This window comes from Anser cygnoides, chromosome 5 (assembly GCF_040182565.1).
Source record: "Anser cygnoides isolate HZ-2024a breed goose chromosome 5, Taihu_goose_T2T_genome, whole genome shotgun sequence".
Taxonomy (NCBI): domain Eukaryota; kingdom Metazoa; phylum Chordata; class Aves; order Anseriformes; family Anatidae; genus Anser; species Anser cygnoides.
In genome coordinates, this window is record NC_089877.1 from 45,293,950 (window position 1) to 45,310,803 (window position 16,854).

Below are 16,854 nucleotides of genomic sequence, written 5' to 3' on the forward strand. Positions count from 1 at the left end.
AGGACATAAATGTTAATTGAGCAAATTACCTTTGGAATTACAGCTTATTTATTTATAGCCATTACTGCATAACAATAATAAAAGGGAACATTAGGATATATTACAAGGATATATCTTGAGCCTTGAAGAATCTCTAAAGAGATATATTTTGGCTGATAACTGTATGTGAAGATGAAATACACAGATTTTATTTTTTTAATCAGGAGCAAGAATTTGCTGGTGTGGGTAAGGAAATTCAAATTTAATTAGGGTATGTATATAGACACCAAGAGGTACTCCCTCCTTTCCCAGCTGCATTAAAAATTAAGTGACAACAATCCTTTCAGGTCAGCAAAAGACAACATTTAAGGTTCATATAGAGAAAAAAGAAAAGAGAGCTTATAGATAAGATAGATAATGGTCAGGGTGAATCTAAAAGCGATAGAAGACCATGTATAAATACATAAATGGCCCAACTCTTTGATCAGAAAAGGGCAAACTTAAATAATATATTGCTCTGGACTCAGAAGAACATAAAAAGTTATCCTTATCTTTTACCTGTAGAACTTAAGACACACACAAAATGAGACATATTCTTCTCTCTGGTAACCAGTAAATAGGACCCATGGGAATGGCATGAAACTGCAACTAAGGAGGTTCAGATCGAATACTGGGAAAAGGTTCTTCACTGAGAGGGTGGCTGGACACTGGAACAGGCTTGCCAGGGAAGTGGCCACACCAGCAAGCCTGATGGAGCTCAAGAAGTGTTTGGACAACACTCTCAGATACATGGTTTGATTTTTGGGTGATCCTGGTTGGAGCCAGGAGCTGGACTTTATCCTTGTGAGTCCCTTCCAACACAGGGTATTTTATTATTCTATTCTATTCAAATTATTAACTATAGACCTACATTACTTTCTTTCCATACTAGGAAACAAATTTTTCCCCTAAATGTTTTCAAATTCATGCAACTTGAAAATACATGTAACAGATCTGAACAGTACAAGTCAGTAGAGGAGATTCAGCATACAGTCACATGGACAATGTACTCCTGAAAGTGTGGCAGTCAGCAGCATCATGAATAGTGATGCATATTTTCCCCTTAAAAATTTATGCCTAAAAGGACTTGCAAGATCTACACAACTTTTATGAACGGGGAGAGGGTATAAGGCACAGAAGATGGAAATGGGCAGGATCATTAGCACTATCAACTGGATGAGATGCTGATTTATCATCAGAGGACTTGAGAGAACAAGTCACCACTGAAAGAACTCAAACACTTACTTGTTCATCTATGACTCTGAATGCTTATTGTGCAACCTTTATTCAAAGTGTTCTCACTCTCTTTCTTGCTGACTAAATTTCTGTTACCATCAAAGAATCAATCAAATCAACCAAGACAGAGTTGGAGTTTCAAATCTCATACACAGAGTAGGCGGGGTGTATCAGGATCCATTCAAAACAGTCAGCATCTCCTCTAGTTAATGACTGGCTCTGCTCTGGTACCTCCGTTTCCATGTTGCATTTACATTCTATATATTTCAAAAGTCCCAGAATGTACGATGTTATATTAACTCCTACTGGGAAGATGTTTTGCTTTTTGTCAAATTCAGCCACTTAAGAAAACAGGAGAAAGAGTCAAACAAAACTCAGAATTTGAGGACAGAGAAGCAATGACTAGCATAACATTTATGTACAAATGCTGGTTATAAGCTACTGGCAACAATTATTTGATTTGAAGTCAAACTGTTTGACCTTTCTATGTCAGTAAAAGCCTATAGGTTTGAAAGTGCTCTGCAATGTAAATTTGTTAATTGGTTAGATGAAGTGTTGATCAGTAAAAAAGAAATCTTCCTTCTGTCTTAGATAAACATTCTTTTTAGATAATACCAAAATACAGTAATCATAATAAAATATACTGTCATCTCTAATTTCTGTCCTGATTTTAGCAGTGAAATATTAACACAATTTCTTTTTGATAAAAAGAACTTTTTTTCTTTATATCAGTTTTCTTTTTGATTTCCAGAACTCAAAAAAAAAAAAAAAAGAGGGGGAGGGGGCAGGGCAGAGGAGCAGTTTAAGAAGAATGAGGAAGAAGACAAAACCTGCAGAAATTCTGAAGGCAAGCCTTACCTGAGTAAAGGGAAATGTGCAAGTAGTATGGTGAAACGTAACACAGCAAACATTTTGAAAGTATGGCTATCCCATAAAGACAAAATCCTTTTTTTCACTTGTTCTGCTTCCAAACCTCATACTGAAACCTAGGAATCCTGCCAGGAACTGATATACTATATCCTAAATTCATCGCCAATTCATATGTCTTTAAAATACATGAAGAATCTTTTCAAAGAATGAGTTGGAGCTACCTAATTTCAAACATTAGTTCTAAAAAAGGCACTGCAGGACATTAAATATCTCACAGCTCTAATCCCCTTTTTTTGTAATGTAACATACCACAGACAATAATAGAGCATCTTATAGCTGGTGTTCCCATACCCTCTGTCACAGTAAGTACTGTATCTGAAACACCTGTTGTCGAGAATAAGCCTTTACCACAAATTCTTAGTATAATCTCTGCAGAAATACACAATGAGATTCCTCCATAATGAATTGCAATTATCATACTGGGATATTATAAATATGGGATTTTCTTCTGTAATTTTTACAGTGTACTTCTACATTTTAAAAAGCCAGAAATTCGTATCAGAATTTCTATTTTCAATCAGTAAAAAATATTAGTTCACAAACATGAGGAAATTAGTGAACTTTCTGAAAGGCTAAATAATCCTTTATTTTAGACCAAAACTTCATATTATTTCTCAGAACAGTAGTAACCTTAGAACTTCCAAAGATTCTTAATTTAGACTTGATTTCATTTAAAGAACATAATGGAAACAAAAGGCATCAGAAAAAAAAAAAAGGTTAACTTTGCCATGGATCAGGAGCTGTCATAACTGCAGAAGGGAGCATCTCTCCTCCCCAGCTATTTAAATTAACCTCTTTAAAGCTGCAGGTTTTGGTACTGCAAAAGTACAGCACTTTTCTAAAGTGGTAGTTGTTATAGCCTCAATGCACAAGCAGTATTCCCTCACACAAACTGTGAAATTTCTACAACACTATTAATATACTCTACAGTTCATTCCCATAAACTTTTCTTCAGTGGAAGCACGCAACGCTAGAAACATACACAGCACTTAAGGTTGATGTGGAAAACGTTACGAAAAATGCAGGGACCAAAATGCATACTTAACACTAAAGTTCAGAAGTTGTGTCTCAAAAACATTTGCATGTGAAGCATGTTTTTTCCTTCTACAGACTGCAGTAGCTGAGAGGAAAGTCAAAAGACAGAAGAGAAGAAAACCAGCTCTTAAAAAGGGATGATTTGTAAATACTTCTAACTACAGAAGTATCTGAAAAAGTGTGCACAATAATTATACTACAGAAAAAAAATCAGTACTGAGGCCATTATTATTACATACAAATTTTGCCACTCCTTGGACATGATGTAAACAATTTCACTTTTAGAAATTTAGGAGAAAATGAAAAGACTTCAGGTTTTGAATACCTACCAGCAGTTGCAATAACCCAGAAATAGAAATGTGGTTAACTATTATGGCAAGATATTCCCAGATTCACTTTATATTTTTTTTTTTATTTTTAATGAATACTTTCACTGCTTATTTCAACCAATAAAAGAAAGGGTGACACCAAGTTTTTCATTCATTCTAGACTTTCCTATGGTAGCTAAAGAAACTTACATGAGAAATGCATGCAAATAATTATTAGTTGTACTTTAAAAGGTCTTTTTAATATGTCATTGTCACTTTTTAAAGTAATGAAAATGCTTTCTGCATAACATTTCTTTTTTGATTCATTTTATCTTTGTTATTTATACTGGCAATCTTTCTTGGTCTACAATAAACCATACATCAACAATAACCTCATGGTTCTTACATGGAGACAGTTGCAACTTCTCCTTAAGTTAATTCTCCTGTGGCATTCCACATGAAGCAGAAATTTTCATGTATTCCACTAAGCTTAGTCCTTTTAAAAGATACTGGAAGTGAGTCTGTGTGTGTGTACTGGGGGGAAAGGAGGTAAGCAGCAGAATGAAAAACAATGGTTTTAAGTTACTAGTCATCATTACTGAGAAGTTTTGAAGCGAGTATGCACCTGCATTATAGAATTCAGAAGCTTTAAGCAACGGTGCAAGGAAAGATCACTTTCCAGAAATCCAATCTAAAAACCTTTTGATTCAATAAAAAACAGCCTTATTTCAAATTATTACTTGCCTTATTATATATCATCCTGTAAACCAGCTGACTACATTCTCATGTTTTTCTTGTCTCAAAATAATTTATACAGTGGGAAATTCAGATCTAAAGGCTATCACTGCAGATACTTCAATGCACTTTTTTGGTATAATTGCTATTTATTTGCCTATAGAGATATTTATTTCTTGTTGATAGGAAAATCTATAGAATTATTTTATCAGTTGAAATAGTCTGATAATATCATAACTGCTTCCAAAGGAATGGTTTTGTGTTTCTTCCCCTTTAACTACCTTTTCAAACACACTTTCTACTGAATGATTATGAATGTTGGATATTACATTATTCAGTAAGATTTCAAAAGACTTGACTATTACCTTTGTTTCTGCTAACCAGCGATGAGGATCATTCAGCACCGTTGGTGTAAGTGATATTGCCTATGGAGTAGTGAGGGAGAAAGAAATATGCATAAAAAGGGTATTATACACAAAAAGGAGAAACACTTTCCAGCTTACTGAAAAATCATCAACTAAATATTCTCTGCTAAAAAAAGACAGTTTGGAAATCATATCTGTAAAATGGTTTAATAGAACTGTAACTATAAATTAGCCACAATTAAAAGCAAAATAAACAAACTCATTGACTTCTCTCTGCATCAAGGTGTATAGTCTCAGTTTGAACCTATGTGTGTTCTTTTTTTTTGAAAAAATTATAACATTTCCAACTTAACAGCAATTCAATTGTATAAACCAAACAGTATAAACCAAAAGTAGCATAACCAATTGTTAGTCATTGAATTGTTACCAGTATATCTACAAAAATGCTACATGCAGCATGGTAAATGACTGGTCACAAAGTGAAAAAGGGCAAACCACAAAAATCTTAAAATATTTATGTTTCACGGTGATGGCCTTAGTGTTTTCATGAAAAAGAAATCACTTGCTTGGAATATTTCATAGGTATAAAAAGAAAAATTATAAATTTCACTAAGTTGATAAAAAGAGAAGAAACTTGCACTGGCATACTTCATTAATACTCCAAACAACAAGAAAATGTGATATGCCTTTTTTCTGCAAACTGAATGTTGTTAAACATTTCCAAAAAGGTACTATTACACGTTTTCTATATTACTTACTAAAAAAGTGGTGATAATGGATTTTTTTTCATTGTTGTAGTTGGTAGATAAGGGAAAAAATGTCTTATACACATCTCTCTCAATTGAAACCTATTTAAAATGAAGCTGACTATTAACCTTATGTCTAGCTCATACTTTATCTTATCTGGCCTTATCTCATGATTGCCTTGTGCCTTTCTCTAATTTAAGCAGGATTTTTTTGTTTGTTTGTTGGGTTTGTTTGGTTGTTTTTTAGGCTTTTTCCCCCATTTGTTTTTTAGCACATTTTGAAATTCAGTGTGTATTTATGTACTTTTTGGACCAGGGCTGATAATTTTTATAACAAGCATATTTCTTTAACAGGTATTTACAAGGGCTTTATTAAACACCAACACCAAAGAAGCCTAAGAAGTACCAGTTGATTACAGACTTCCATGTTTTATATGAAAATTATCACCACAGAAGGACACAGCTGAAAAAAAGAAAGATTTATCAGGCATGTTGACCACAACGAAAACAATGCATAACCACCACTTGTGACTTCCATGGCAGCAAACATGATTCTTTGCCACAACATTCAAACAAGGCAGTATACAGTTCATAGTTTAAGCATGACTGGTGTAGTTATTCCAAGTGTAAGATTTCTTATAACAAGAATACTGGTTGGAAAAGTAAATCTGAGCAATATATGTAGAATTATTTATATTCTTTGTTTAGAACACCAGTATATGGTGATTTTAAAAATTCCTAAATTCCAGTTTATTTTAATTCAGGGAAGATTAAGCCAGGTGTTTATTTTACAAGTGTTTATCCACTCCTTCACTGCTCACCTCAGTTGCAGTGGCAAATCCTCCCTGAAGTAAAGAACTTGTCTGAAACCTTGACAATAACTAAGTACTGGGGAGAGGAACAAAGGGAATTTCTCACCTTTTTTTTTTCCTAATTTATTTCTCAGACCAGACACCACAAAGCTGTGTAACATTTCTATTCACATGTCTAGTCAAAAATTCAATTTCAAATCTTTTAAGTTTGCCAATAAGGCAAATAGGGGCATATAAAAGGCAATAATGAAACTAGATAAATTATGAGAATTATGAAAAAAGGAACAGCAAAGCTTTATCCAGAAAACAAAAAGTCTGCAGGAGGTGGGAAGCAAGTCCAAAAAGGCGTGGTTTGATGTTCAAGAATATATCAGATCACAAAGGCTTAGTAAGTAACAACAGATCTATAAGGACACAGAGGAGAAAGCTTGTTTGTCAACTAGAAAGATAAACTTCAGATAGAAAACAAAAAAATATTAAAAAGATAATGGATTTTCAGTGTCAATGCAGAAAAATGTCTATTTCAAAGGCAGCCCAGCCAAGTGACCATGGACACCAGATCAGAAAGCATGCTCTGATTAAATGGCAAGAGAAGAACGGGGTAATCTGAGTGTACTCTACGGTTACAGCCAAAACCAGTAGGTCACATGTTGCAAGTGACCATAATGCCAATGGGTACAGGGATAGGCTGAGTAGGACTATCCATTTTTATTCTCAGCTATGTATAATGTTAATTCAAGAGGATTAGTCAAATATTGCACCTGGAGGAAGAAAAAGAGGGTTCTGTACCTTGGAAAATGCTCAGGGGAAAAAAGCTAATGGGAGAAAAGGGTTGCAGGAAAATATGTGAAACAGAGTGGAAAAAAAGTACAGCAAGCTAAAAGTTTGTTGAAAATCAGAGCTTGAGTTTTGGAAACAAGGACCTGCTCCACAAAATGGAGGATATAAACTCTTTTCGCTTCCAACATTTAATTCTCTACATTAAAAAAAAAAAAAAAAAACAGGTATCTAAATTAATTTTAAGGGGGTTTTGTTTGTTTGGTTTGTTGTTTTTTTTGTTAGGCCTTTCTGGGTGACTTTCCTGTAAGGACGATATCTAGGAAAACCTGTCCCAAAACTCTGGCTGACAGAAAGTGATTTTAGACAAGCACACAATGAGAACTATTGCTCACAAAAAGAATGTAATTCACAGAATGTAATTCACAGTAATGAATAACACATGGACAGATCTTCACAGTATCTCATTCTAATACCTAGTAACCTGTACCTACATCAGCTAAATATCCCTAATCCTACTGTCCCTAAATTATCTATACCAAATGGGTGATATGTGATAACAGTGCACACAAATTCTGCTACAATCACCCATTAAGAAAACAACAAAATCTGCAGCATAGTTAAAAACTTAGTATTACTTTGAATTTCTCCATGGAATCCCGAGAAAAAATTTCACAAGCAGCATCAATTTCACTTCCTATCATGGTGAGAATGGATTTCTGTTCCATTTCTAAGTGATGCAGTTGATCCTTAAACTGCAATCTGACTTCATCCATCCTTCTCAAATGATCTTCTTCATAACTGATCTGTTTATTCTGCAGTCAAAGGTGAAAAAAAAAAAACATAAATTGTTGCATTAATATCATAACATGCATAAATAGCAATATATCTTTCAAACTTATAATCACACTATACTCAGGCACCGAGTTCAGTTTTTTGCCATGGAATATAATACATTCTCACAGGACACAAAATCTTCTACTGATTCTTCTTATTCACCTGGAAGTCTCCTAATTGAAACCACACCAAATCCAAACCCAACAATCGCAGAGCTCAAATTCAGAGTCAAAACTGGACATTCTCTCATGAAACCTTTTTTCATGAGTAGAAAAAGAGCCCACAATAAATACTCCTTTCATTTCCTAATCCTAGTACTCCTTTTGACACTAAGGTCATGACCCTAATACACCTTTTCATTTCCTGAACATTTCTCACATCCCCTTCTGACAACCAACACTCAACACAAGGAAATGGAATGCATTGCTACTACTTTATCTGCATTTACTTACAAAGGCTTCTTCGCTTAAGAATGATTCTGTCCTTAAAAGCTTCTCCATTCTTTTTCACCTTAAGCATAAAAGACCACCCCAGTCTAAAAGATGTATTTTTCTAGTACTACAAAAGTTGGAACTAGTTTTCAACTGACTGCAAAAGACTACATGCACTTCTACATACACATTTCCTTAACAATAAATATTATAGTGCTAAAATCCCAACGTAGACAAAACATATTTTGAATTGGAGTACTTTTTATTAGCCTGAAAAGTTGAACTTTTAAAGAACTTCCTGTTAGTTTAACAAAAGCAAGCTAAGAGAAAGGCCAGCTTTCATATTCACGTCCTGTAAGTCTTGGATGCACTATTTGAAAATTATATGAAAATAATTATTGCAATAATAGAAAAGTAATACGGTCTTTTGAATTCATAGGAAAATCTAATTTAAAAAAAATAATTCAATACTGATCCTAAATATTTGCAGAAAAAGGAAAATGCAGGAGGTTGGAATATTACAGTAATTCAGTTAAACTTCTGTTCCAAGATTTTTTAATCCATAGGCATTTCACTAGCAAACTATGAAAATAATAACTTATACAACAGATTTTGTACCCTGAACAGTTCTACCTAAACAAAATACACTAAATTTTGGGAATATAGTTATCACAAACAAAAGAGTTGATGCAGCTAATAATACTAATGTACAGCAAAACCAGCAGCCTTCCTCACTGTTTTTAAAGGCTTTTAAGCAGCATTTCAGCATATAAATTAATGTAGTCAAATTCAGCATTTAATTCAGCAGGTTATCAATAAATTTAAAAAGTCTGATATCCTTCTCAGACTAGAAGTAAAAATTGGCAGAGAGCAAACTAAATTATGTCAAGAGTTTTTCATTCCATTCTTTCAAAAAAGAAGAAAACATTTTTTTCTCAGGGCCAATATTCACAACAAACAGTCATTATATGCTGAAGATAGAAGAAATAAGACAAAAGGAGTTAACAGCATTTTGGAATAACCCCTTTACCTAAACTATACTCAAAATGAACTCATTAGATTTTAAGCTCAACTTCTAGGTGGTTTTTGTACACTTCGTTTATAGTAACAAAATATGAGTTGAAAATTAAATTGAAAAACCTGAACAGCCATAAGGGATCTACAATATCAATAGGCAACTGTTACCAGATTTAAATAGTTTGGAACTATTAACCTAATGAAACTTACATGTGCAATGGATGAATAAACCTCTTGTATCATTTTAAGATAAATACTTATATCACAGAATTAAATGTCACACAGATGAAAAAAATAGTAATCTGACACAGAAGAATAAGAAGCAGCTAGAGGCTCCATTTTTATTTTTTTTTATTTTTAATGAGGATAGAGTGCACAAAATATGTATATGTAAGCAATTTCCTGCAGAATGCTTTTTTTCTTTAATGTTTTCTTGAATTTTAATTTAGGAAATGAACTTAAAACTGTCAAAGATGAGAAATAATCAATGCTGTCTTAACAAGAATTAATCAAATACTGACAGATACTTTATACTGGAGAAGGTAAAACTTCATCCATGCACAGAAATACTCATCTGAGATCAAAACATTGCAGAAAAAAATAAGATATAAAAATAGCATGAGGTAAAATACATTTGTGTTAAGAAAAACATTAAAAAGCAATGTTGTAGAACCAATCATGGAAACAAACAAACAAAAAAAAAGAACTCAAGAAAGCAGTAAAAGGAGTTACAACATATAATGACTTCAGCAACTCTGAATTTATCACTAGATTTATTAAAAAAGAAAAGCTGACAATTGCAGGTAGTGAAACTGCAAATTTGTATTTGATAGTAATTATTAATAATAAGAACATTAAGCAACAAGAATGGCTTGCAGAGAGCATCCATCTCTAGAAATACAATGCCAGGATAAGAGAAGAATGCATATTTCCCTAAAAGCTTGCTGTGTTTAAAATATTCAAGCAGGAAATAATTTTTATCAAGATATTTAGAATTTATTTTACAGTGATTATTTGGCCTATCTAATTCAAATTTGCTCTAAATTATTCGTAACTTAACTGCAACTCCAGAGAATGTGAAGAAAACTGGAAGAACTTAAGTATTTGTTAGTTGCCCGTGTTAGAAGTATAGTATCACAGAATCACAGAATCATCTAGGTTGGAAGAGACCTCCAAGATCACCTAGTCCAACCTCTGACCTAACACTAACAAGTCCTCCACTAAACCATACCACTAAGTTCAACATCTAAACGTCTCTTAAAGACCTCCAGGGATGGTGACTCAACCACCTCCCTGGGCAGCCCATTCCAATGCCTAACAACCCTTTCAGTAAAGAAGTCCTTCCTAATATCCAACCTAGGTACTTAAAATAGTACCTATATTCCTACTCTGATAAATTATTGATATAACTCACTGATAAATAGTATCAGGGTGTCTCTGGAGGGATACAATTCATGACTCAACCAAAGCACTTTTGCCTTGTTTGATTTGTGTGGAAACTTTGTACTACAGTATGACTGCATATATTCTTGAATGTGTGTATGTATTCTCTGCATTTTAGATTCATCGCCTAATTCTTTAGTTCACAGTTTATTTTAGATATTTATCCTAAAGTTTAAATAAAGCTGAGAGACTGATGAATTATGTTTACCTTTTTCTCCAGTTCTTGTTTTACAAACTCACATTTTCGCCTGAGTTTTATATTTTCTTCTTCACTTTGGGTTAATTCTTCTGTCAATTTATCACATTCAATTTTTATCTTCTCCAGTTGTCGACATTGAGTCTTGACTATGCTTTTCTCTTCTAGAAGTTCCATCTGGTGGTAACAGATGAACAGATGACAAAGTCACTACTATATGGGTTATTTTAAAATATTCCCAGACATTAGAGCTTCAAAACCACAGAACATGATCATGGAAGAATAATTATCTTTAACTTTTTACATTTAAGTTATATTAAATGCAATCACTTATCTGAACATGGAAAACATGTATCAAAAAATTTGAAGATAATGATCAACTCAAGAACACATAATGAAAATAAAATTATTGTACAGTGACTTAATATCACTTATTACTTGTTATTATTATGATTTATTAGTGCTGAGACAGAATTTAAATGATATGGACTTTCCCTTTAAAGTGTAGAGCTTTCCCACATTTTACTAATAATGCAAATTTAGCTGCACAACCAGATCAATCAGCTTAGAAGAATGTTGATGCTTGCCAGGTATGTTGTAAATTTCTGCAAGACACTGCAGCACCATACATCTTTTTAAAAGCAGTAAATAGAAATCTCAGATTCTGCATTTCACCTCTGCTACATTCATCAGCTGACATCACCTTAAAAAGTTCAGTATTTATGCAACTTTTCCATTACTGATATAATTTGGAATCAGAAACTCCAAAACTCATTTAATTGCAGGACCTAATACTAAATTTATATCTGCATGGAAATAACTTTAAAGATTTGGTTATTTTTTCATATCTAGAATTGCATGGGTTTAACGCTATTTATGAAGATATTACAGGTGAGAATGAAAAAAAAAAACAAAAAAAAAAAAACAAAAAACTTCTAAGGGTCCTAAGAGCCCTAAGTAGTTAAGTGAACAAAACATTGGTTTCCAGTGGAAAACACAATGAGACCTGTCTTTCTAATTAAGAGGTTTGCTGCTCATTCAACTTACTGAAGCTGACAGATTTGAGAAATTCTCCAGAATATCTACAAAATACAAAAAAGTAAACAAAGCTAAGAAGAAAATTATACACACATAATATCATTATCCAAAACCAGCTTCGTATGAGATGAATTGCAGGATGCAGTTACACACAAAAATAAACCTGCAAAGTAAATTCCTTCTTGAGGAAAATCAAAAATTCTGTTCTTCTGATTAGACTATAAATAAGACTATACATATACATTTTATGGTGAAGAAGCATAAGAAAAGTTTTACAAGTTAATTTAGACTTAGGACACAAACACAAGCCTGCAGTGCTCAAAATATTTTCCATGAATACGTTTATAAAATCCTCTTTTCAGTTCCTACTAAAGATAGCCATATAATAAAATTTATACAGATGGAAACAATCCAAGAAACAGATTTCTCCTGTATATTATCTTTGAGACATAATGGTGAAAATTGTTATTAATTTCTAATATGGACAAGGCAAATGTGATCATAATTTAATTGATCTAGATTTAAACCAATTTCCACTTCTGATTATTTTCAGGAAAAATAAAACTACACTCACTTGTTGAATTTTAGAAAAGTTAATTCAAAAAGAAAGACACATATATATACACAATTTTATACGTATCTCTACATAATCATACATTAAAGACGTAACTTGAAATTGCTGTCAGCCATGAGTAAATTTTATATTTCCTTATTCTAAAAATACATGGATGTTTTTAAAAGTAAATGAGGGCAGTTAGTAAAATTAGGGGACAGATTCAGGGCTTCTGAATGCACAGTGTTTGGGAACCACTAAGCAAACTACTTCATTTTCTCTACCTAGTTTACCTATCATTTTGAAAAAATTATAGAGACACTGTGACTCCTGTAGGGGTTCTAGCAGAAAGAGAAGTAAAAACTTTAGCACCAGAATCTCAGTACTGAGACAGTAAGATCCTTCTCAACACTGACATCTCATATGAAATGCTGAGTGCTTCTCCAGTTCTGCAGCGACATGCAATATCCCTATGCTACTGCCCCATTACATAAAAAATCCTTAACTACCCTATATTTTTTCTTTCTTTTCTTTTTTTTTCTGACTTTCTTGCAGAAGAGACAAGAGAGGGAAGAACTATAAAGGATCAAAAGGCACTTTCAACATCAAAATTCCTTCTCTAGTTCAGATTAGGCTTTGAGTCTTAAGAAATGTGTTCAATTTGCCCTTACCCCTACTACATGCCTCTCAACTGACTTTTATCCTTAAGACTTTGCCATCAACAACCTTTGGACAGGGTTATGTATATTTTTTCACAAAGACAGTTACAAGGGTCAGAGAAGGCTGACATGTAAATAAAGTCAAGATTACCTATGTAACAGACAGTTGTTCACTGGGCATAAAAAAAAGATGAAACTCTCTTTTAAATTTCCCTAAACTCTAATTCTAAAATCATAGTATTTAAATATACTTTGATAACTAGCATGAAAAATTTACCTTAACTTGGAAGACAACTCTATCCATAAAACTGAAACCCAGTTTGGATTGTGAAACAGAGAAACAGGAGGAGGGCATACAGGTCTATCAACCTGCAGTCTTTCCGTCATCCAATGGAGTTGTTGGCATTTTGACTACTAGTGTTGTCCAAAGCTTGCCAGAGGGATGGTATTTGCAATTAAATGATGAGTTCAGACAAAAAGAAAGTCACCTGTACGACATATTCTTAACAGATTTTCCCAGGTAAGAGTGACTAGATATTTCATTGCTCTTACAATGTTTGAATCAAGAGACTATTTTGAATTATCACTGTGTACTTCTAAAAAAATAAAGTCGCCTACCCAAGTTATCTTATAAAATTCATTCCCCTTAATCCCTCCATTCCTCTGTTTCAGAGAGATGAAGCTGTAAAAAAAATGCATGTATATTAAGGATTCTGGTTAAGTCACAACTCTGTAAATGAAACAAGGAAGTGAATTCTCTAAAGATTCTGTTTAGGTACAAAAACCAGTATCAATATCAAGGTCCATTCTATAAGACTGACTTTTCCTTCTATGGGGAACACATAGTCACAGTCAGCTCATTTTTTGATTACTACCATCTAGAACATATTCCCTTTCCCTCCCCTTGACATTAAATGTACAGTCTTAATTGCATTTTCATTGTCAAATAAAATTAATCATATTTGGATAGATCACTTAAATAACAATACTAGACACATTACAAATTAAGTCCCTAAAATGTTAAGCATTGCTGTCAAAATATTTTCTATTTTTAATGATCCTTCCACTAACAGCTACCTAGATTTTTTTACTATCTTCATTAAATGCAGTGCTTATGAAATATTATCAATTATATTATGATTGATATAATAGCTAACCATCCCTTTCTAAGTAACATTAATTCATAATTGCCAAGATGCAGAAAATATGCAATTTGACTGACTCTGCATATTTGTGTGAAAAGAAATAGACTTGTTTATTTTACCTATGATGAAGTACACCATGAATCACTGAAGTTTTGATTAAGGATTTTATAGCTTTTTATGATTAAATTGGCAGAATTTTGATATGAGCAAATTTTAATTAAAAATATCTGATGGGACTGAGGGAGAAAGTGCATTTATACTGCTTCCGAAGCACATTCAAATTATATTGGTAATTTACAGCCTATCTGGAAAACTACTGCCTCCACTAATATGTCCTAATAATAATTTGTATATTCATAAAAAATACTATCTTACATATATATTTAATCATGTAATCAAACTGCTTCAATAACAGTGCAATGTTTAGCTTATACACAAGTTTTCATACAAATGTTGACAATTAACTGTGCTATTTCGAGTATCCATTTCAACTTAACTTCTTCAATTCTCTTTAGACCACTTAAGACACTGAAATACTTGTTTTCTTTCAAATGCAATAGGCTTGAATTAGTAGCAAAGGATGTGAACTAAAGACATGAACTTGTTTCTTAATGAATAAAATGCTACACTTTCATAACTTACTGCACATGTAGTCACTTCCTTGAGGAATTATACAGAAATTAGAAATTCTAAAAAGCCTTCAAAATAGAAGGAGCTACAAAAATTTATCTTAACGAGATATATTATCACTGTTCACATTCTGAAAGTTCTTCCAGGTACACCAGCATTATGCAATTTAAACATTTACAAAAATGCACTATCCCTGAAATAATACAAGTTCTATAGTAGACCCATGAAAATAACTTGTTAAAACAGTAGTTTAAGAAGAAAGGATCAAATGATGTTAAAACTAGAGCCTTACACATCTCCTCCTGTTCTGATCACTGACATACCTACTGTCATTACTTCCAAACTAATAGCTTTTTCCCTTAAACTATTATGAGATTACATTTTCGACCACTAATTTTAAACTTTTATGATAACCTGCAATAAAGTGTGTGTGTGTGTGTTAAATGTTTTACAGCCCATATTTCATTACTTTCATCACTCTATAGGAAGAAAATAGCTTACTTTTGGAATTATTCAGAATAAGTACCTTTAGCATTCTAATCTGAGCATCTGCATCATCCTTTTCTTGTTTAAGGAGTTTCATGAGCTCTTGAATGTTTCGTTCATGTTTGATTTTAACATTCTGTAACTCTGATCGAAGATCTGCTAACTCCTGTTGGTGAACTTCTCTTTCCATCTTCAACTGCCTGTTAGCTGAAGTCATCTCTTCATGCTTAGAGTCCTGTTGTTTCTGGAGATCTGAGAGGCTCTTATGTAATTCTTTTTTGACTTTCTCTTCTTCTGCTACTCTGTTTGTTAGTTCCACACGTATGGCACTCAGGTTTTTTACATCTGCTTGCATTTCTAAGAGTCTTTCCTGGTCTTTTTCATGAATTGAGTTCCTAGTTGCAAGTTCTTGCTCCAAGTGTTCCTTCTCAGCTTGCATTTGATTTTGTATACACACTTGCTTTTTCAATTCATTCTCCAATTTATTTACAGTACCTTGAACTTCTTTAATCTCTTCTTCAAGGCACAACTGTTGCGATTTCATTTCATTCAGTTTTACTTCTTTGCAATGAAGTTGTTCTTCCTGCTGGGCCCTCTTTGTAAGTACCTCATTCAGCTCTTTCTGAAGGTTTTCTATTTGGTGTATAGCAGAGAGAAGTTGACTTCTGAGGTCATCCTTTTCTTTGAGGATCTAGGAAATACAAAAAATAAATCCAATGCCACCTAAAGTAATTAAAGAAAATTGTTGGAAACTAACATCTAAGGAACATGTAGGATACTCTGTTCTGCAAAAACACAATTCAAATTGCTTCTAATGAGCTCAGTTATTCAGTGTATTAAATTTAGGCGCAGTACATTTGTGATCTCAAAGTATACCTGTCCTTAAACATCCAAGATGCCTACGCAGGGATGCTTTGGGTTAATACCCAGTTTCTCCCATCCTCTTGTCTGACTGAGATAGTCTTATTTGCAAATTTTTCAAGTAGCAGTATGGAACGAGAAAGGCAATACAGTAATGAAGAACAACATAAGGAAAACTACTGGCCATATATACCTTACCTATAGGTCTATTTTATAGCCTGGCTTGTTTTGCTTATTTTCTAAAATATTACATAATATCTTATTGCCTTTAAACTCTGAAACTACACTCTGAAGAGTTCATATGAAAGCTAAGGAATGAAGACTTTAAAATGAAAATCAGACACATTTAATAAAAACACTGCTGTTTTCCTAAAGAGCTTAATAGTGTGAGGTTTTGTGTTTTTTTTCCCCCCAACATTGATATCTCAGGTTTAAAAAAAATCTAGAAAATACTTGGATGGAAATATTTCACGTTGCAAGTGCATGAGTTACTAAATCATAGAATCATATAAATGTAACAGAATGTGGTATTCTATGATTCTGTTGCACTCACCATTCCTGATTCTTACTTATCTCAATTTAACATGTAATTTTTT

General features: G+C 33.0%; 1 protein-coding gene across 12 annotated transcripts in view; it reads right to left on the reverse strand.

The window, feature by feature from the left end:
* CEP128 (centrosomal protein 128) overlaps positions 1-16,854 on the reverse strand; it is a 122,090-nt gene that overhangs the window by 60,490 nt on the left and 44,746 nt on the right. For all 12 annotated transcript variants that reach the window (XR_010831910.1, XM_048059734.2, XM_066998164.1 and 9 more), the window contains 4 exons: positions 15,438-16,088; positions 10,899-11,063; positions 7,601-7,777; positions 4,628-4,687 (listed from right to left, as the gene is read on the reverse strand). Coding sequence is in view for 11 of the 12 variants with exons in the window: in XM_048059734.2 (XP_047915691.1) it covers positions 4,628-4,687; positions 7,601-7,777; positions 10,899-11,063; positions 15,438-16,088 (1,053 nt within the window). In the remaining variant the exon portion in view is untranslated. The remainder of the gene's footprint in view (positions 1-4,627; positions 4,688-7,600; positions 7,778-10,898; positions 11,064-15,437; positions 16,089-16,854) is intronic.